Here is a 20,302-nt window from a genome sequence, read left to right as displayed (position 1 = left end):
AAGAGTGAATCTAGATTTATATTAAATCAAGTTATTGGTTTTATGTAAATAGCAAGATAAATGCTTCAAAGTTAAAAATGAAATAATCATAAAAAAAAAAAAAGAAAAGCAACTCTGACAGTTGAAGTTTCTTTAAAAATAATAACAAAATTTGATTTTTATATGTAATTCTCTTTCCCGAGAATAATAAAAAATTAAAACATACAAAATGAAAAATTTGCCAGGTCCTACCGGGAGTCGAACCCAGGTCGCTGGATTCAAAGTCCAGAGTGCTAACCACTACACCATAGAACCTCGTATGGCTATAGTGTTCAAATTTTTATATAAAACAGTAAAAGTAAGTGAGTTGACTCTTGCTCCACGAAAAGCAACTGCGCTATATTTCTTTTTGGTTATTGACAAAGTAATTGTCCTGAATGATGTTCTGATAATAAGGCTAGGTTAGGCACCACACTTGGCTGTCTAAGGTATCTTAAAGTGATAATATAATAGCGTTATTATAAAAAGATGATTAGATTCAAAAATAATTTCAGGTAAGGATTTTTTCTTTTTTTGGGGCCTAAGGGGGAGAGGTTAACGAGGCTGCTCAACATGTAGGATTTAACTTTGAATCAGTTGAAATAGCTATGTTTTCAGGGGACCGATTCCAAAGATATAACCGTCCATGGTCATCATATTCCAAAAAGATGCTATAATCAAATCATGTTCCTGACAAGAGATTAATAAAATCCTAGAATTGAACTAGGTGTATGTGTCACGGGTCGAAACTTAAGTTTCGAATCCGCGCGACTTCGGGATTCGGACATTCACCCTTCCGACGTCCCGAATCAGCCTACCTGCCACGGTTCACACCCTTGTGAGGTATTGTCCGCTCTGGCCCCCCATGGCCTCACGGTTTTGTCCTCCAAAAAGTGCCTCACAAGGCAGAGATGGTGTAAACCCTTATATACGGAGATGGTGTAAACCCTTATATACCCTAGGGACCCTCCTATTATGTTCGATGTTGGATTTAAGACTCTTCCTTAGGTCCGTGACATTCTCCCGCACCCAACCTCGTGACGCCCTTGTCGCGGAGGTTGGCCACCCTGCTTACCTCCCTCGAGGCGTTTGGCGTGGATCGAACGGTATAGGGCTGGTTCTGATACCACTGTCACGAATCGAGACTCAAACTCCGAACCCGCGCGGCTTCGGGACTCGGGCATTCACCCTTCCGGCGTCCCAGATCAGCCTTCTCGCCACGGTTCACACCCTTGTGAGGTATTATCCGCTCTGACCTCCTGGCCTCACGGTTTTGTCCTACAAAAGCGCCTCACAAGGCGGAGATGGTGTAAACCCTTATATACCCCAGGGACCTTCCTATTATGTTCGATGTGAGATTCATGACTCTTCTTTAGGTCCGTGACATGTGCATCCCTATAAATTTCCCACATTGCTTCAACTCGTGCCTCAGACCTTTGAATTGTTTCCAATCATATGCTCCTCAAGTCATTGAGATTCAATCCTTCCAGATACTGAAAGCTTGTAAATTTTGATTCTTATTCATGAGATAGCCAAAAAGTAATTAGAGCCAAAAGTTCAGTTAGAAATGAAGTATGAAACTTAAATTGCATGGAAAAGAATGCTATGTTTGTATACTCTATTTTCTTCCCATAATTTCTTTTCGTCCGGAGTAATCAATCATGTACTTAGATACACCTGTTGATTCTTAAGTTTTCAGGTCGATGATTTTGGTCTAAAAACAAATGTTTCATTTCATGCCAGATTCCTTACAACGTGATCCATATATAGGCCAAACGCCAATTCACTAATTACAAGGATTTATTCATAAGACTATTAACAACCTTCAGTACAATTATAACTAACTTCCTAATATATCGCCTCTGAACTGTCACCCTCATTCCAACGGTCTTGCCAGCTATGTTTGTCCTTTTCTTTCTTCTAGAATCTGTTACTTTTGGCTCTCTAGCATAGCGCCTTTGGTCAGCCAAGGGCACAGCACCCCTGGCCAGCCAGCTTACGTGCTTCATTCCTTGTAGTGCCAGCTCCAATCTTTGCAACAGCAGCTACATTCATCACAATATGACTGAGAATAAATACTCAAACCTGTTTCCCACTTCTACTTGGTGGGAAAGTTTTCTTGAAACCAGTTCGGGTTTTGTCTGAGCCAATGACTGGTTTAAGTGGTAATGTTGACTCCATATCATTGCCATTATCTGAATATTTAACATACTCACCAACTATTTTAGAAGACTCAGAACCTCTTTTTGAAAAATCCATATCAGTAGAACCTAGTTTCAGTTGTTCCTCACCGTTTCTGGGAAAGAGTAATCCTCCATCCACAGGCTCCAGCGGCTTATCAGAGTCAATCAGGAAATCTTCCAGTGTAGCAAGAGATTTCAACTGCTGGCCGAGAGAAGCAATTGTCTTCTGGCACTCTGCAAGTTTACTGGCAGCAATTGCTAGCTCCTTGTCCTGTATATAACCAATAACATGTTTATAAGATTACAACTAACAAGACATGCAGTTATATATAGAAGAAAAAAAAATCTAATTTTACTGCATCCACCAAACCAAAATCTTGCGAAATGATTATGTCAATTGACAATCATCTCATACATGGAAGAAATTACTCTTTGAACAATTTTTGCATTAATAAAATGTACTCCTCATTAACCCTATGTCACATCCCATGTCAGTTTATTTTGTAGCCTACACCAAAAACATTACTTGAAGTTGGTACTCTCCAGTACTCCAGCAGGAATTTACACACTGTAATGTTGTTGTACATTGACTGGCATTTTCTATTAGGGTAATGTGCTTTGTTTCTCATAATTCCCAGAAATGTTTTACACTCACCAAATATAAACAGCAGATTATGTTCTCAAACAGGACGTCAATGAATATTTGACTGGCATTTTGAAATTAGTTGTCTTGATTCTATTGGAAAAAGCAAGTTTTGATATTTTTGACAAAGTGGAAAATCAAATCAAATGACTAGCCACAGAAAGAAAAATAAAAGATGAAAAAAATTTCCTTCAATGAGCACGTCCATGGTTCTGGGAGAATTAAAAGGGCATTTTGCACATATAAGAATTGATTGTCAGCGCAAATGGGGAATTTAGCTAAAAGTAATGCAAAGCTTAGTAAATTAAGGCAGTATATAAAACCCACATGACAAATAGCAAAACTCAAGTAGGTTTTTCAAGTCAAAACATGCAGAATTTTAAACCTCCAGAATCCCAAAGTCATTTTAAAGCATTCAATTGTGCATCCTGCATCAAACAGGATGCTAAAATATGCATGCTGCCGTGCTCACTTAGTACTTGTTCTTCTAGATGGAAGTACATTCTGGATGGAAACATGCCAACTTACAAAATAGACTGAAGTGATGCAGTTTCCATTTGAATTAACATTTGCATATTGGTTTCTCCTTTCGATGCATTCTGAACAATGTCTACAATTAAAATAAACATACTACATAACTGACCTGCTGCACCTTCAGCTCTTCATTATAACTGGCCACATGCTGGAGCTCTACCTCATGTCGGAGCTTGGCTTCACATTTCAATTTTGAAAGTTCATCCTCCAATTCTTTGCACTTGTTCATGCTTTCAGCAAATAATGCTTTCTCCTTTTCTACCTCTTCTTCTAAAGAAGTAACTTTGGACGTTAAAGTCTTTATTTCAATTTCAGCATCTCTAAGTCTTGATTCCACCACTTCTCTATTCATGTTTGCAACCTTTACTTCCATCTCTGCAGCTTGCTTTGAGTTGTCAGCAAGAGCTAATTTAGTTTGCACATCTTCCAACTTTGTCTCTGCTTCCCTTAGTTGATTCTGCAATGTTTTAAGCTGCTTTTGAGTTTCAGTGATAGCCATCTGCAATTCCAACTTTTCTGCTTCAGTCATTGCTAGCTTTTCCTCTAGTTCAGCAATCCGTTGAATAAAAGTTTCAAGTTCAGCCTTTAATGGGTTTTCAACTGCACTGGTTTGATCAGATAAAGGACCAGCCTCATTAAAACCACTTCCATTTTCTGTATCAGGCAAAGCTGCAAGCCTTTCCATTTCAAGAAAATCATCCATGAGATTGAATTCTACTGAAGGGGCCATGATGTTTCTTCCAACAGCCTTCTCATTCCTAAATTGATCAAGTTCTGTAATTAGGGCAGATGCCCATGAATCTGAGCGGCTTGTCTCATATTCATTCATCTCCAACCCGTTCATCTTGCGCATATCATTTTCAACTGCAAGTAGCCTCTCCCCACTGTCTGATTGACTATCTGTAAAAGATTCAACACAAATTGAGGAGGCAGCATAAGATTTCTGATCATTAGCAGGGGATGCTTTACGAGCAATGGCTTTTAGCCTGCGGCACTCAGCTTCAAGCTTAGCCAACTTCTTTATGCTATCCAAATGTTGTTTGCTGACAGTTTCAGCTGCTTGGTTGCTCAGGTCCCTCTCAATAATCCTAAGTTCTAGCTCCTCAGCTTGAGAAAGGAGCTTAAGTTTGAGGGCTGAATTTTCTTTCTCAAATGCCTTGAGATTCAGATGAAGATCAGGATCAACTGAGGCAGCAGTCTCACTTTTTGTGGTTTGAAGTTGAGCCTTGAGGTCCAGAAGCTGACTTTCAAGCTCTGACTTAGAAGATTCCAATTCATGACATTTCTTGGCAACAGCTTCATGGATTTTCCGCTCTTGCTCTTCCCTTGCTTGTCTAAGTTGTCTGACGCATTCCTTGAGTGCCCCATCAAGATGACCAACTCGATCTTCAAGTGCTGCATTTTTCTTAATGGCAGCATCAAGCTGTTGCTTCAAAGCCAAAACATCCTTTTCAGCTTTCTCCCAGCCTAATTTCGGATTTCAAAAAGAAAAAAAAAAAGCAAACAATTAACTTCATTGTTGTAGCAGATTTTCAGAACAAAATAATATAAACAAAAGATAAGGCCCTAAGCTTCCAAGAACAAAATGCCACCGAAAATAGACTATTTCTCATTAGTGGACCACACAACATGCATATATCACCAGAAAGTTATTTATTCTATAAACATTTCATCCCTCAAAAGTATCAAAGAACAAAGTTTTTCTGACTTTTAGTCTTCTCCAGTTTTATCTTTTTATTCCCCTTTCAGCTGTATATCAGTAAATCATAGGCAATGAAAAGAAATAGAAGGTAAAATGCTAATTGGTTAACCTTCTTCAATAAATAGATAAAAGATAAATTTGCGGCCATTTTTTGCACCATCATTCATATTGAGTAAATTTTTTCACTTGTGGATTTCCATTTTAGGTTGAATGCCAAAAAGACAAAATTGATACCTGAGATAGCTTCTTCTGCAACTTTAGCATGCTGCTTTACCAAGTCTTCTTTGGCACTGATGTTCATAAGAGCAGCAGACAATTTCTCCGTTAGAGACCTCACATTATCATTAACTTCTACATCAATGGGTACGGCTTTTGATGTGACTTCCTGTAATTGAGAACCATGGGTGGCGCTAGCCTTTGACAACAAAGAAATATCATATTGTCTCCGATCAAACCAACAGAAACTAAAAACATACAAATGGAGCATAAAACTATAAAAGCAGCCTCACACCAGTATCATTATCTGAGAAGAAAATTAGTTTAAGACAAGAGCATAGGACCACAATCAAGGATCCTTTTGTATAGCTTATCTAGGTCATCAAAAAACGTATTACGAAGACATAAACTATATATAACCTCCAAGACATTTGAATTTATTGGAAAATAAAAGAAACTATAAAATATAAGATAAAACCAGTGACAGATGAGCACATGCCTGAATCATCCAGAGAGCACTTTCTGGCTCACCTTCAATGCATGCCCCTCAACCATCATTCATTTCCTTCATGAAGTTCAGAAGGAACTAAACTCTGGTCGATCATGCTTGTGTAAGAAAAGATAAAAAATAATAATCTATGGCTGGGGAAATTTCAAAAACAGCCTTCTAAAAAGTTTCAAGGATCTAACAGAGTGATCTATAATCCCTTTTCCTCTGTATAGGTGATCGACAGATCTTATGACTTCACAGATCCAATAGCAAATTTCTTTTACTAAGAAAGGACAAATAGACACGTGAGGAGTATTAAATTAGCTTTACAAAGCTTATAAAGAATTCCGGAATCATTCTAGTGTGCCCAAACCAAGTCATTTCAGCTTCTCAAGCATTCAAAGTCTTCAATGACTTAGGGCTCATCACTCTTTCCGACATAAATCAGAAGCAATGTCTCACAAGTTATATCCTGGAGCAAATGAAACTCAAGGAACAAGCAAAGTGTTCAAACTTTGTATCCAAAAACTAAATGTTCCCAGCATTAACTTACTTAGACCACATTGCTGTCTAGATTGTTTTAGCCTTGTTATTTGATCATTTCTTGTTTTCAATGGGCACTAAAAGCTTAAAAACAACTAAATGGAGGTGCTTATTTAGAGCCTTAGGCTGCAGCTAGAAACGCGCCAGCATCCTTCTCCACAATTAGTTTAATACAGCTGCTCTGTTCAAATTATGACTAAATGATACTCAATGTAAATAAAACAACATAAGCTATCCTTATCCATCTTTCAGTCTCCAAACTCCTTCCTCCTTTCTCCTTGAGACTTATGCCAACTCCAAGACAAGTGACAATCAAAACTGCATATTTTTGCAACCCTATTGCTCCAGTCTAGTTGCTCTTAAAAATTGCCTTCATATAGAATTGAGTACAACTATGCTCATAAAGACATAAAGAGTGAAATTTCCCTGGCACATACTATACAAAATTGTAGCAATATATATATATATATATCATGAGTTGAATCCAAGTAACAAAAATGTAGAAATTATCTTAAGAAAAGCGAACGTCCAGGAAAATTTTTCGACAAAAAGTAAGCTGATTGCCTAAACGAAAATACAGAAAGATAGCTTTGAAATAGGCACCCTACAGGGCCATCCATAGGGGCAAGCAACAAATTTGAGTTATTTTTGGTTAAACCAGGTTCGGTATCATTCAATTTACAACGACAAAAATGACCCAAAAAGATTTTCATATAAATCCATCAAAATACAAACAAGAGATATATTTAAGCACAATTGAAGAAAATTTTTTTTTTTAAAGTAAAGGCAACAAAATGCAGGAAATTCTATTTCCAAAGGAATGGCCAATGATAAAAAAAACAAAGTAAAAAGAAAAAGAAATTATATACCTGCTCACCAGAGAATCTTTCAGAATGAGATGAAATGGAGCCTCCTGAACTATCAGTTTCACCTGGACTCTGCTCTGCAGACTTTCTTCTCCATAGCCAACTCCTCCTATCCATATTCAAGTCCAATTCCAACACAATTCAATTCTTGGTTTAACCCATATTTTTGAACTGTTGGATGAGCAAGAACTGAGGGATTTTTCTTTCGGTTAATCTGAAACAAGTCTTTGCTTAGAATCCACTCCCAATGACAATCTAACCTCCATTAAGCAAAACCTGAAATATTTCTTTAGCTATAATTAGTGCTTAAAACTATTAATAAAGTATTTAAAAAGAAATTAAAGGTGAACAGTAAATGATTAGTACTAGTAAGTGTTTTTAAGTGGGAAAGGCTAACAAATAACTGGAAAGGGTAATAGTAATAAATTACACGAGAAAAATGTAAAATTTTATCAAATTTAATTTTACTTGATTCATATAATCATTTTGAGAGTTAAAATCTTATAATTTGTTCTTAAAACATGGTTTTTTTTTATTAAAAAAGAAAATAAAAACTGCAAAAGCTGATGTGCCAGCAGGCATGCCAAATCCCATATGCAATCCCCCAAGTTTTACGCCATTAATAAAAAAAAAAAAAAAACTGCAAAAGCTGATGTGCAAGCAGGCATGCCCAATCCCAAATGCAATCCCCCAAGTTTTACGCCATACATTGCTCTGAAAGAGATGGTTATAGAAAGGCAGACGAGGACATTAGACCCTCCCAAATACTCCTTTTCACATTCATATTTATGGCAATGCCAACCTCAAAATACAAAACCAACAAAAATCTTAAGTGACAGCTAAGCCTAACTGCCTATTATTATGCCCGCCAATTACTTTGTTTGATCCTATCATATTCTATTAACCGAAAAATATTCCTAGTTTACTGTATTTTAGTTTTTTTTTTTTTTTTAAGAAAATAAAATTACGCTTTTCAAGACTAGACATGCAACAGCCTCACAATACAAATAGACTATCAATAAAAATACTAACAGCGAAAATCCAACTTAACCATGTTTTAACATAACATTTAATCTTTATTGATTAAAGTAATATCATTGTGTGTATTTGATTATTTAGTTAATTAATTAATTAATTAATTTGATTATTTAGTGATTTATGCATTACTTTATTATATTTGTATCTTGAAATTAAAAAAAAAAAAGTAATGTGTTGGCATATTTTAGTTTTCTAGGTTTGTTCTAATTAATACTATCTAAAAAAGAAGCTATTCATAAATTATAAATTTCAAAAAAAAAATCATAATCGATATTAATAATCATTGATTAAAGATAATTTAAATATTATTTTAAGAAAAGTTTTAAAAATATAATATTAAATAAAGTTTTTAATAATTTAAATAATCAGAGCTTAATTTTTAATAATCTTTAGGAATATAAAACCCACCACACCAAAATATAACATAAAATTTCATAGCAAAAAGAAATGTCCATCCAAAAAACATGCCAAATCAAACCGCCAATCAATTACCAAAGAAAAATAAGTTGATAAGAATTAAATTCCTATTTTTTTTTTCTAATTGTATGCCAGAACCAAACAAAAAGTATCCAACACATCTGCCAAAATAAAAAATAAAATAGCCAAGAAAAAGAGTTGGTGGTTTTGGTGCGGAGAACAAACCCAAACAAGCTGACGAGAAGAGGGACGAATGTCAGTAGAAATGCAGGGAATGGCAGCAGCACAAAGACGTGCACATTTTTCCAAAGGGATTTTACCCTTTTTATAATAAATTTTTTGTTTTTTCAATATCAATGATGATTGTTTTCGGTGGCATATCAACTTACAAATAGTAGGGTAAATTGACTCACTCAATTTTTCAAAAACTTAGCTTATCATAGGTGTTTTACGTAAATTTTTATGCAATTTACTTATATAAATTCTATTAAAATTAATTAATAAAAATTTTAAAAGAAGATTAAATTTTTTGTTTTAAAATCCTATATTTATATTTATATAATATTACATTATATTTATGATTATAAATTTTTTATTAAATACAGGTTGACCACTAATAAGAATATTCACTTAAAATGTAAAATATAACATATTTTTAAATATATTATCACATAAATTAATCTTTAACTTTTACCTATTTAAAAATATTATTTATTTATTAATGAAATTTTATCTTAATAGTAAGAAAAATGCATTCTAACCTCTAACTTCAAGTTTTATCTAAAATTATATATTGATCGGTTGATTACTAATTTGATTTGTTTATTGGTTTAAACACATCATTTATCTTCTTCTTTTATAAGTAAAAGATAAAATAATAATAAAGTAAGAATGAAATGAAACCCACTTAATTTGTAAAATTAATGAATACTAAATCATATACTTGAAATAATATCTCATTGTTATTGTATTATTTTTTTTAATGAAATAATGAGATAATATATTTTATAATTTTAAAAATTAAAAAATTTCAAAATTTACATAGATTTTTTCAATAATATAATATTGTTTTTATATGAAAAAAATAAAAAAATGATTATGATAAATGATAACGATTCAACATCAATGATTGGAAATAAAGTAGGAGCATATGGATGTGAAATCAAATGGGTCGGCTGGTCTATATTCAAAACTATATTTTGAATATTACTATTTTAGATTAGTTGTTTTTTTGAATTCATTTGTCTTTTTTCTTTATTCAGGCCTGTCTTTATTAGCCTTTTTCAAATGGATTTGGCGTTATTTCCTCCCATTGATGCCGGAGTGATTAATTGTAGTACCTCGTTACACTTTACAGTAACAAAAATAGAAAACTTCTGATATTGAGGGAGAGTTTCGCTAGAAGAATCTAAATCTGTGATTGATTGTAGAAAATATTTTTATTTTTATTTTTTAATTTGTAGGTGTCCTCCATTTTTTTTTACTGCTTTTAAGATTACTAGCATTTCCTTTTCATAGATAGACAATAGCTGATGTCGATGAGATAGTGCCCTACTATGGTAGGCTGTTTGTCGACCCACTCTGATTGAAAATAGCTCCAATACTCAAGTTAGAAGCATCAGATTCCATAACAAAAACTGAATTGAAATCAAGTAAAGCTAGTACAGCGCAGAAATCATAACCTGTTTTAATTTTTCAAATGCCTTTGTTACTGGCTCACTTTATGCAAAAGCATTTTTCTTCATATCCTCAGATAAATCCTTATAATAGCCGTCAATCCCAAAAATCCCTTCAATTCCTTAATACAAGTTGGAACTGGCCCATCCAATACACAATGTACCTTAATTTCATTCATAGAAACACCAGCCTTACTAATAATGTGCCTTGACTACTCCACCCTAGCCGCCCTAAATTTACATTTAGAAAATTTCACAAATAATTATTCCTCTTCAGCAACTCAAACACCTGTTGTAAACAGAACAAGTGTTTTTCCTAACTGTTTGGATACACTAGAATATTATTGAAGAAGACTGACAAATTTTTTAAGATAAGGCTTGAATATGCTCTTTATGAAACTCTGAAAGTTGATAGGGGCATTAGTAAGGCTAAAAGGCATCATTAGAAATTCATAATGGCCCTAGTGTGTCCGGAAAGCTGTTTTATATATATATTAGACTCTTCAATCCTGATTTGATGATAACTTGATCGAATATTCAACTTGGAGAACCAACAAGCACTTGTAAGGTTATCCAGCAACTCTTCTACTAAAGGATTTGGAAACTTGTCTTTCATAGTGATGTTGTTCAATTGCTTATAAAATAATCCACACAGAGTCTCCAAGATCCATATTTCTTCTTGATCAGCACCACAAGAAAGGCACAGGAACTAATATTGTCTTTAATAATGCCAGAATACTTCATTTTTACTACAAGTTTCTCAATCTCATTTTTCTGAATGGTAAGAGCCTGATATTCATCTTTTGAGGGAATTTTATGGTCGTGAGCTCTTCCAGGTGGTAATCCCTTTAATGACTCAAATGTTTGAGTACTTAGATAACAGTCTTTGCAACTCCTTTGGTAGACCTTCCTTCTGAACTTCAGACTGATGGAGCAGTGTTAGTGCTTTTTGTACCCCTGTGAGCATCATTAAACATGCAAACCAAGTTGATCTTAGCCAATTGCTTCTTAGTCGCAACTTGTACCTTTCTTCTTTCTAAATCCTGGAGCCTATAGCTATCACTCTTCACTTTAAATTTCATAGTGAGATTAGCAAGATCCCACACAATAGGCCCTAATGTCTATAGCCACTGTGCGCTAAGCACCATATCACACCCATTAAAGGTAAAACAAAGAAATCGGTACGTTGTAGTAAGCTTTGAGCTTTCCAGGATATGCTTTTACATAGCTGCTTGACTAGCAGATTGTCACCATAAGCCATAGTGACTTTAATTCCTTCAACCTAGAATTGCTTGCATGCTAATCTCTTTGCAATTGTTTGATCTAGAAAGTTATATTCTTGAATCTACCAAGATAATTAGCAGCTGGTTCTTAATCTTGCCATGTATTCTCATCATTTGAGAACCAGTGGTGCTAATTAAATCATGTAATGAGATCGTAGGTCCATTTAAACTATCGACTCCTTCTATAAAATGTTCTTTAATAGACTCCAAATAGTCTAAAAACTCCTTTGGTTCCTCATTTGAAGATACCCTTTCCTCATTTAGTAGTTGATATAGTTGAGACCTAATATACATTTATGTCCTAGCACGAACTTAACACCACACCCAGGGATTTAAATTGCAGTAACGGTCATGTTTTTGATCGCATCGCGTTTGTCACGGTTACGGATATAACGGAGACCTTCACAGTCATTGCGGCTATTGCGATCGTGAATTTTTTTAAATTTTGCTCAACTTGCTATAAAATATAATAATTTTAATTATTAATCATAAAACCTCTTATTTTATGATTTTTAAAGTAATTTATATCATATCATGTGTTTTATTTATTTAAAAAAAATATTTATAGTAAAATATTCATATTTAAAAAATTATTTATATGATAATTAAAAAATAAAAAGAGATAAATAAATATATAAAAAATAAATAATCATAACGAATAATATATTTAATTATTTAATTACCGTACTCATCAAATTATTATCAAACTATATTATGCATAAATCAAATAATAAGTGATTAGGTATTCACAAATTAAGTAAGAGTATTATTATTTATGAGTCAAAAAAATTACTTTTTATGAACTTACAGTAAATCAAACTTGACAGCTTCCATGTTATGGTCAATTTTCAACAATAATAACCTCAAGTCTACTTCTTTTGTCTCTTGACTAAATTGCACAGACCCACACAACTTCTTATCCCTTCACCTTGCATTCAATAATTTTTTTCTCCAAACCTTCATCCTCATCTCCATCTCTCAGTTCTCTTTTTATTTGGTGTGTGCTATCTGCTTGCTTCTGTAAACCTTAAGTTTCACTCTCATCTCTTATCTCTTATTTTAAGTTCCAACAACTCTTGCCTCCTTCTATCAATGTAATATAGCCCAATCTAATCCCAAACACACAAAATCATGACAAATTTGAAAATTAAAAAAAAAGATAATTTGAGTGTTGAATTAATTGTTTACTTTAAATTGCATATACTTGATTTGGATTGAAGTTAAACTAGAAAGAATTGATTTTTTTTAAAGTTTAAGTTTTGTGGGTTTTTTTTTTTTTCTGAATTTATAAATTGATGTTTATTTTCTTTCTTGTTGTTTTTATTTTAAGTTTTTAAACAAAATCAAATGATTTTTTTTTGAATTTTTGAATGAAAATAGGAATAGCGGCAATAACGGACCGCTATTATCGCTATTCACCGTTATACCGTAATTCACGATCGCGATTCATCTGTTATAGACGAGATTCAAATTCTCTCCCGTTTTTTCTCTAATAACGGTGGCGAATAGTGGCGCGACCGTGAAATAGCGGCCGCGACACCGTTATCCGACCGCTATTTGAATCCTTGACCACACCACACGCATAGCCTTTTCTTTCCTCTCATCCATTTCTTCCTTAGTGGGTAATATGTTACCTTTAAGTTGATTGTAATCTAGTTTGGTCATTGAAGGTTTATCAGTATTGGCTGGATACTTTAATGATGGATTTTGAGCAAGGAATTAATGAAGTTTTTGGTGTAGGAAGTAAGGTTGGGGTGGCTAATTTGGTAGAGCTTGAAAATGAGTTATTAGAGTGGGATTGTCCATGGATTTTTATAGGGAGTAAAATTTTTTTGAGGTATATTAAAAATAAGGGATTCCATTTGTTTTGATAGATTATAGGCATAGGTTATGGTTTTTGGATAAAACATCCTCACTGATTTGGAAATCTCAAGATTAAGGTTGCTAATGAAAATACTCAGGGCATGTTCATATGATATTTGCATCATATTCAACAAGCACTCAAAACATCATAATATTCTTCAATAATATTAGTTTTTTTTTTAAACTAGCAGGCTCAAGCAATAGATTTGAAAATTCATTCTCATCAAATCTGATTCTCATTTCAGTAATATATTGGTGCCTAGGGATGGCAATCAACCCCGTCCCCAACGGGTTTCGGCCTAACCAGACCCTATGGGGTCAGGTTTTTTTTTTTGAATTTCGATTTTCGGGTCGGATCGGATCGGGTATAGTTAGGGAATAATCGGTGTCGGGTCGGGTATGCCTAAAACCCGACCCGATATTATATAAAAAATTATTTTTTAATTAATTATTTAATTATTTATATATATATTTATATAATGATATTTTAAAATATTTATAATTAAAAAATAATATTTTATATTTAAAAAATAATATTTTATTAATTTTGGGTCGGGTACGGTTTATATAGTGACGGATCGGGTCGGGTTCGGGTATTTTAAAAAAATCGGGTTGGGTCGGTTCGGGTTCGGGTATGCTAAATCATAAAGTCGGTCGGGTTCGCGGCGAGCAAAACCCGCCCCGAACCCGACCCGATGCCATCCCTATTAATGGTGCCAAGAAACTTTAGAAAGCTTACCCTTACTTTTTATGAATCGTTAAGGCCACTGCAAAGCTTTGCTGTCGAAATGCATCATCACTACTTTCATCTTATCAAATTCCTTGGTCTATTTGCCTAAACAAATGCTCAATCTTGAGCAACCATCCCCTAAAGTCAACCTCATCAAAATGAGGACACTTTACCTAGGAGTATTTGGCGTGAACTTCCGCTAGAACAAAACTATCAAGGAAGGATCGACTCATGCTGCTAGCCTCTAAGATACCCTTCTGTTTGGCCATGGAACAACGGTCGCACCACTATTACTTGCTTTAGTTGACTTGGATCGCCCATCAAACTAAGAAAACATCTCCTTAGCCATCTTCCTTAGGTTAGCTCCAATTTTCTCCAACCGAGCTTGTAGCTTGTAATCCAACTCTAAAACAAACTCATCTCTTAGCTGCGATGCTGTGTTGCTCAACTTAGCATCTAGCTTTTCAACCTTGTTCTGTATCTGGCCCATATCCTTCTGTATCCTTGCAGTCACACTTTCAGCCATGGCAGAATCGACGGCTCTAATACCAACTTGATAAGTTCAAGAACGGAAATACAGAAGATAATCACACAAATAGCTTGGAGAGCTTAGAAAGGAATAAAGAAAAGAAAGAGAAAGATATTTTTCTTATAAAATTCTAGAACAAGCATATGGAATCACTACATCCCTTTAAAACACTCCAATAGATGCTGGCTCAGCTACGTAATAACTAATCCCCACTCTTGTAACTGATCCCGGAAATTAACAACAATTAACTAACATTCAAAATGATTAATATGACTGGACTGAATCGTTAAAAAGATCCGACATTGGACCAATTCAACTAGTTGTGATATTAGGCCTATAATAGTTTTTGAGAAATCTCAACAGAGGGAACCTAGTGAAAGGCGAAGGGAAGACTCGCTAAGAATTTGGTGGCCATTGGAGGTGGCTATAATGGTAGATCTAAGTTTTTAGGATTCAGCTTCTTTTGTTTTTCATGTAAAAGAAGGCTTATTGAGAAAATAAAAATCTTTAGAAAAAAAGAGTAGGTAAAGAAGATTATTTGAGGGAATTTTGGAAGCAAATCGGTGCAATGCAATGGTGGTTGACGGCAAAGGTAACAATTGGTATAGTCCAAAAGTCAAATGTGACATTATTCTTTGATAAATAAAGGATAAATTAGGTGACTAATCTATTGGAGAGATTTTCACCTCTAATTCTCTTTATTATAATACTATAAACTTTTAATCACACTTTAAAATTATGTGAGATCCACCACTTATAAGTATTAATTTCATATAAAATTTTAATAAATTTTTAATAATTTTAAATTATGATTGATTAATTCTACTTTAACACGGGTGATATATTCGTAGTGTTGGCTAGGAGAGCTTTTATTGAGTATTATTTATCTTGTTTTAAAAATAATTTTGTTGAATTAAAACGAATTTTTTTAGAGATCTCTAATTCATTTTTTTAGTAAAAGATACATACATCTGTCATTAAATCAAACATACAACAATAATAGACTAAGAGTTGATTTGAAAATGACTGCTTTTGAATAATGTTGTAAGAAACATTAAAAAAAAAAGCCTAATTGTTTTGTGATGTTATTTTTAAAATAAAAAAATAAAATATATTTTTTATTGGATTAAAAATTTTGTGAAAAGAGCAAATATGTTTTCATTTGTATATGTTTTTTTTACGTGGTTATTAATACATACAAGTATGCCTGTCAACCGTTGCTTGTATTTTTTATAATTAATAATATGGAAAACAAATCAAGTAACTGTTTTTTTGAAAGTATGTCCTCGCTCTCTGCCATTTGCATGTTGAATTTGCAGATTATCACACATAATCCCTTATTTTGCTTTGAATATCACTGTAAGTATCATTTTTATTGATTTTTTTAATTGCTTTTGGTGAATTTAATGTTTCATTGCTTGGAAGTAAACATTCAAAAAAGATTTTTAAAAAAATTACTAAAATCGTTAAGGTTGGTGAATTCCCTTTTTCTTATTTAAATTAATAACTCTAATTATGAAACTCTGTCTTAAGGGATCCTGAAGATAGGAAAATTGCTTCAACAAATTAGGATGTGGGACTTTAAATTTGTTTTTGAATTTGGGTTTTGATAATTCTTCCCAGAGTTTCCATAAGGGAGATGGAACTGAAGGATTTACGATCCTATCTTGAAGCTTTAAGAGAATTATATGGATTGTTACAATGCGGTGGAGATGTTGCATGCAATGTGGTTGTTAGTAATTCTCTTGGAAACCTTATCTCTTTTCCTTTTTCATCTAAGTAGCTGTGAATGTGATGGTTACTGAAAATGTTCTTATGCTTGATGATAGACCTGGTAATTGTGTATTTGTGTTGTATCTATTTCCTGTCAAGTATGTGTATCAAAATTGCTGTGTTACAATTCGTGCCAACATCCAAAATATGAAACATATATATTTTTTTATTTTTGTCAAATTTGTAAACTGTTTTTACTAAAATTTTAAACTGTATTATTTTCATATATTTTTTCATATCATTTTAATATTATTTCACAATCTCGTGTTTAAAATCTTTGGATCTACTTGAGGTTCACAGATTATGAACCTATTCTTGGGCTCTAACCTAATAGCCTAACCCTTTTGGTTACCATCTTTTACATTAGGATTATGTAAATTGCTAATTTCACTTATTTTGCTCTCAAGAAATTTTAACTTCTCAGTTAGTTGTTGAATTTTGAAAACTTTTACAATAGAATTCTCTCTTGAAGGACTGAGGTATTGTAGACTGTCCATTTCCATTTTAAGAGTCTTTTCATTATTTTCAGGCAATAGAAATTTGCTTAGAAGTGTAGCAATTTGGAAGATATACTTGATCTTTATGTACATTTATTTGTCCTTTGATGGAAAGCAGTTAGGTGAAAGATCAAAGCTCTTATTAAAGACTCTTCTAGATGGTGCTACAAAGAGGGTTTTGGAGACACATAAAAAGGTACATAGACCATGTCTGTCAATGTGTGGACTTGTGTCAGGTTGTTTACTACTTGGTGTTATTTTCCAATCATTTTCTTTCATAATTAGTAACAAAATAATTGAACAGTGATGCTCCCACTATTGTGATTCCAACTGCAATATGCTGTTCAACAATGAGCACTCTATAATTCAGTTTATGTTTCATCCAAGAAAATGAAGTAGCTCCTTCTCAATGATTGTAATCTTGGTTGTCAATTAATTTGTATCACAGATAATAGCAGCTGCAGAATGTGGTGTCTGTAGTACATCCTGTTCTTCTGAATCAGAAAAATGCAGGGCTGTATCAGAGTTTCAGCCTTGTGTTTCCCCAGATATGTTAAAAGGTGCTACGGATGTAATTTGTAACTTTATGAAAGAATCAAATCACCATGCATATAGTTCACCGAAAGATGAAGATTCTCCTAACAAGCTAACAACTCATGAAGTTATCTCACAGCAATCTAGACTGAGCTCTTCCGTAGACAAACCAGAAAATAGAAAGAAAAATTGTGGGTTCAACGAGCAAAGCAGTATGAAGCAGCAGCGCACAGCCAGGATTTTGAGCAAAGACTCGAAGCAACAAGGTTATCGATGTGATCCTCTAGGACATTTTTGTGAAGCCAGCAGGGATGAAAGGAAATTACTATTCAGAAATGAAAAAAATATGAAGGTAGTGAAAAGCAGTGAAACAATGAGGCAGACCAGTATTTGTGGATTCCAAGGTATAATTATTCCAAGTGTAGTTGGTTCAGTTGTTGGGTCCTCGAGGTCTTTAGCTTCTGGAGATAATCTTGCTAATCAGGATGAAAAAGAAGGGGAGGCAGTAAATAATTTCTACAAAGATGTAGATAACTTAGTCGAGCACATTCAATCCCACATTTCTGCTTTGCGTTTGTGTTCAAAGTTGGCAGATGGTACCAAAGGAGCTGTGCAACAAGGTTTGGCTAATATGCCTATATCCGTGTGTCCTATTGTACAAGGAAAAGAGCAATTGATCAAAAAGAATGAACTGAGCCAAGCTTTTGAGCCTTTATCAGACAGGGATGAGTTACTGCTTAGTAGGCTGGAGTGCCAAAGAATTGGAAAGAAAGATGACTCAAATGGGAGTCATCGGGTGTTGGATCAAGGTGAGAATGACTTGTTGGATGATATGATGAGCCAAAGGAGAAGGATTCAGCATAATGAGATAGGTCAAACTTGCAAGCATATTGTAAGGAGTAATAGTAGGCTGAATAAAATGGTAGGTAATCGAAATGTGATTGGCATGGTAGAAGCAGGCAGTCATAAACAAAGTCAAACTACTGGTTCCTATGTTCACGGGTTAAGGGTTCCAATTAACGAGGATGATATCACCAAGAGGCCTCCTGTGCCTGAGAAAACGCCGTATGCAATCCCAACAAGTAATGGGGGGAAAGAATCGACACCAATCATAGCAAAATTAAGACCTCCAATACCATCTCAGTCAGCAGGATCCAAGGCTTCGGTTAGGCCGATTACTGATAAGAAAATCCTTGCATATCAGACTCTACCAGGACAAAAATGTCGTGCAAGGATTTTGCGGAATAAGATTCTACAGCATCAGCAAGAATCTGACGAGTCTACCACCTCTGGCACTGGCAGCAGTGACAGTGAGGCTTATTCTTTGCTTAGTAAGGACAGTGCAGCTTCAATATCCAGGAGGTTTGCTCGTGGAGTATATGAAGAAAATAGCTCATCAACTAGCAGTGATTACAGAGATGTTGGTGAATCAGGTGGATTGTATCCTACCAAAACACACAAACCAATCCGTCCCACAACTTCTGAGTCTGAGAAAGCCGAGGTTCAAATGCTTGGACGGCTAAGGAGGTTTAAGAACAAGCTAGGGCTAATTTTTCATCATCATCATCACCATCACCATCATCATCACGGTAATAATCAGGATGACTGTGGTGATCACTCCAGGGGTTGTCAAACCAAATCCACATGGAAGCCTTTGCGCAATCTTTTTCATCACAGAAATAGACATGAAGTTCATGATAAATTAAGAAAAGCAAGGGTGAGTAATGTGCCAGTCAAGCATCAGGCAGGGCATTTTCATGCACTAGTGGAAGGATTAATGCAGCACCTTCGGCATCCAAGGAAATCAAAGCCTTCCAAAGGTCGGATTGGGTGGCTAGGAAATGACCAACACGGCCATAGAAATAGGAAGGTGAAGCAATTACATTGGTGGCAGATGTTTATGCGCCAAGGCGGAGTAAAACTACCCAATAGAAGGCGTGTCAAGATAGGGTTTATGAGTAAAAAACAGCAGCTTAAGCCACCAAAGTTCAGGTAGCAACAACAAAGCATGGTGCCTAGCTGTGGTTGGCATTGTTTTAAGTTAGGTTCATTTCACTCCAATTGATTGCTTATTTACACAATTGTCTTCATTCAACAAGTTTGATATTATTTCTGTGCTTACCAGTCTGATCTGACTCCTCCTTTAGCTTCTTCACTTCATGTATAACCCATCCGTTCTCAAGTTTTTACAGCTGATATAAGATGCACACTTTGTTTTCTATAGGAGTCATCTATGAAACAAAAAAAAAAAAAAATTGTTTTTTTGCCTTTTTAAGTGAACTTAAGATTAGATTGGTGGATGATATTAACTGGGTGACACTATGTATTGAAAATCTTTTCTCCTAAGGTAAAATTTGTGTCAATTTTGTTTTGAGGGAAGGTGTAAGCATACCGGCATGTAGTATGTATGGTATGCGTGTAGTATGTATCCTATATGTAAAGTTTGCAGATGTAGGATCTGCTTTGGATGTCACGTCATTTTTTGTTTTTTCTTTTCTTTCTGTTTTTTTATCTTGTTTTTAGCTTTTTATACTTTTTATTATATTTAATAAATGGTTTTTAAAATTATTTAAAAAATATAGATTTTTTAAAGATTTATTTCCCTAGCCAAAAATATATATTTTTTATTGCAACCACTTTAATATTTAATATTTAATCTTTTTCTCTTCCTTTTTTCTTTTTCTAATTTTTAAGTTTTAAATTTTTATGTGGGATACAGATGTTACCGAAGGTATTCCATGCGTTTTCTTCTTTTTTTAATTTTTAT

At 34.2% G+C, this 20,302-nt stretch overlaps 2 protein-coding genes and 1 non-coding gene across 4 annotated transcripts; 1 reads left to right on the top strand and 2 right to left on the bottom strand.

Moving 5' to 3' along the window:
• Positions 1-222: 222 nt before the first annotated feature.
• On the bottom strand, positions 223-294 carry TRNAQ-UUG (transfer RNA glutamine (anticodon UUG)). The gene has a single exon. It is a non-coding gene; the product is annotated as a tRNA-Gln (tRNA).
• Positions 295-1,728: 1,434 nt separating this feature from the next.
• LOC111299729 (filament-like plant protein) lies at positions 1,729-7,957 on the bottom strand. Of its 2 annotated transcripts, none has more exons than XM_022895133.2 (4): positions 7,199-7,957; positions 5,315-5,495; positions 3,488-4,845; positions 1,729-2,472 (listed from the first exon to the last, which is right to left on the bottom strand). In XM_022895133.2, exons 1-4 carry the CDS (start codon positions 7,310-7,312, stop codon positions 2,098-2,100), a joined length of 2,028 nt encoding a protein of 675 aa, XP_022750868.2. In that variant the 5' UTR covers positions 7,313-7,957; the 3' UTR covers positions 1,729-2,097. The 2 variants fall into 2 exon arrangements, with proteins under 2 accessions (XP_022750868.2, XP_089603818.1); XM_089747692.1 differs by having other exon boundaries at positions 1,730-2,472; positions 7,207-7,496.
• Positions 7,958-16,939: 8,982 nt separating this feature from the next.
• KPL (kokopelli) lies at positions 16,940-20,069 on the top strand. The gene is made up of 2 exons (XM_022896241.2): positions 16,940-17,197; positions 17,450-20,069. The coding sequence occupies exons 1-2, from the start codon at positions 17,087-17,089 to the stop codon at positions 19,529-19,531; spliced, it is 2,193 nt and encodes a 730-aa protein (XP_022751976.2). The 5' UTR covers positions 16,940-17,086; the 3' UTR covers positions 19,532-20,069.
• The last annotated feature ends 233 nt before the right edge of the window (positions 20,070-20,302 follow it).

Source organism: Durio zibethinus, chromosome 18 (genome assembly GCF_047325235.1).
Source record: "Durio zibethinus cultivar Kanyao isolate XHJ-2024 chromosome 18, ASM4732523v1, whole genome shotgun sequence".
NCBI classification, from domain to species: Eukaryota; Viridiplantae; Streptophyta; class Magnoliopsida; order Malvales; family Malvaceae; genus Durio; species Durio zibethinus.
This window is presented reverse-complemented; position numbering and strand designations above follow the sequence as displayed.

What these genes read in the sequence shown, in the direction of transcription:
- KPL (XM_022896241.2), top strand. Translation starts at nt 17,087, where the DNA reads ATGTACATTTATTTGTCCTTTGATGGAAAGCAGTTAGGTGAAAGATCA. An exon ending in TTTTGGAGACACATAAAAAG is followed by an intron (nt 17,198 to 17,449) that starts GTACATAGACCA and finishes TTTGTATCACAG; the next exon opens with ATAATAGCAGCTGCAGAATG.
- LOC111299729 (XM_022895133.2), bottom strand. Translation starts at nt 7,312, where the DNA reads ATGGATAGGAGGAGTTGGCTATGGAGAAGAAAGTCTGCAGAGCAGAGT. An exon ending in TGCAGAAGAAGCTATCTCAG is followed by an intron (nt 4,846 to 5,314) that starts GTATCAATTTTG and finishes ATCCGAAATTAG; the next exon opens with GCTGGGAGAAAGCTGAAAAG. An exon ending in AAGAGCTGAAGGTGCAGCAG is followed by an intron (nt 2,473 to 3,487) that starts GTCAGTTATGTA and finishes GGTTATATACAG; the next exon opens with GACAAGGAGCTAGCAATTGC.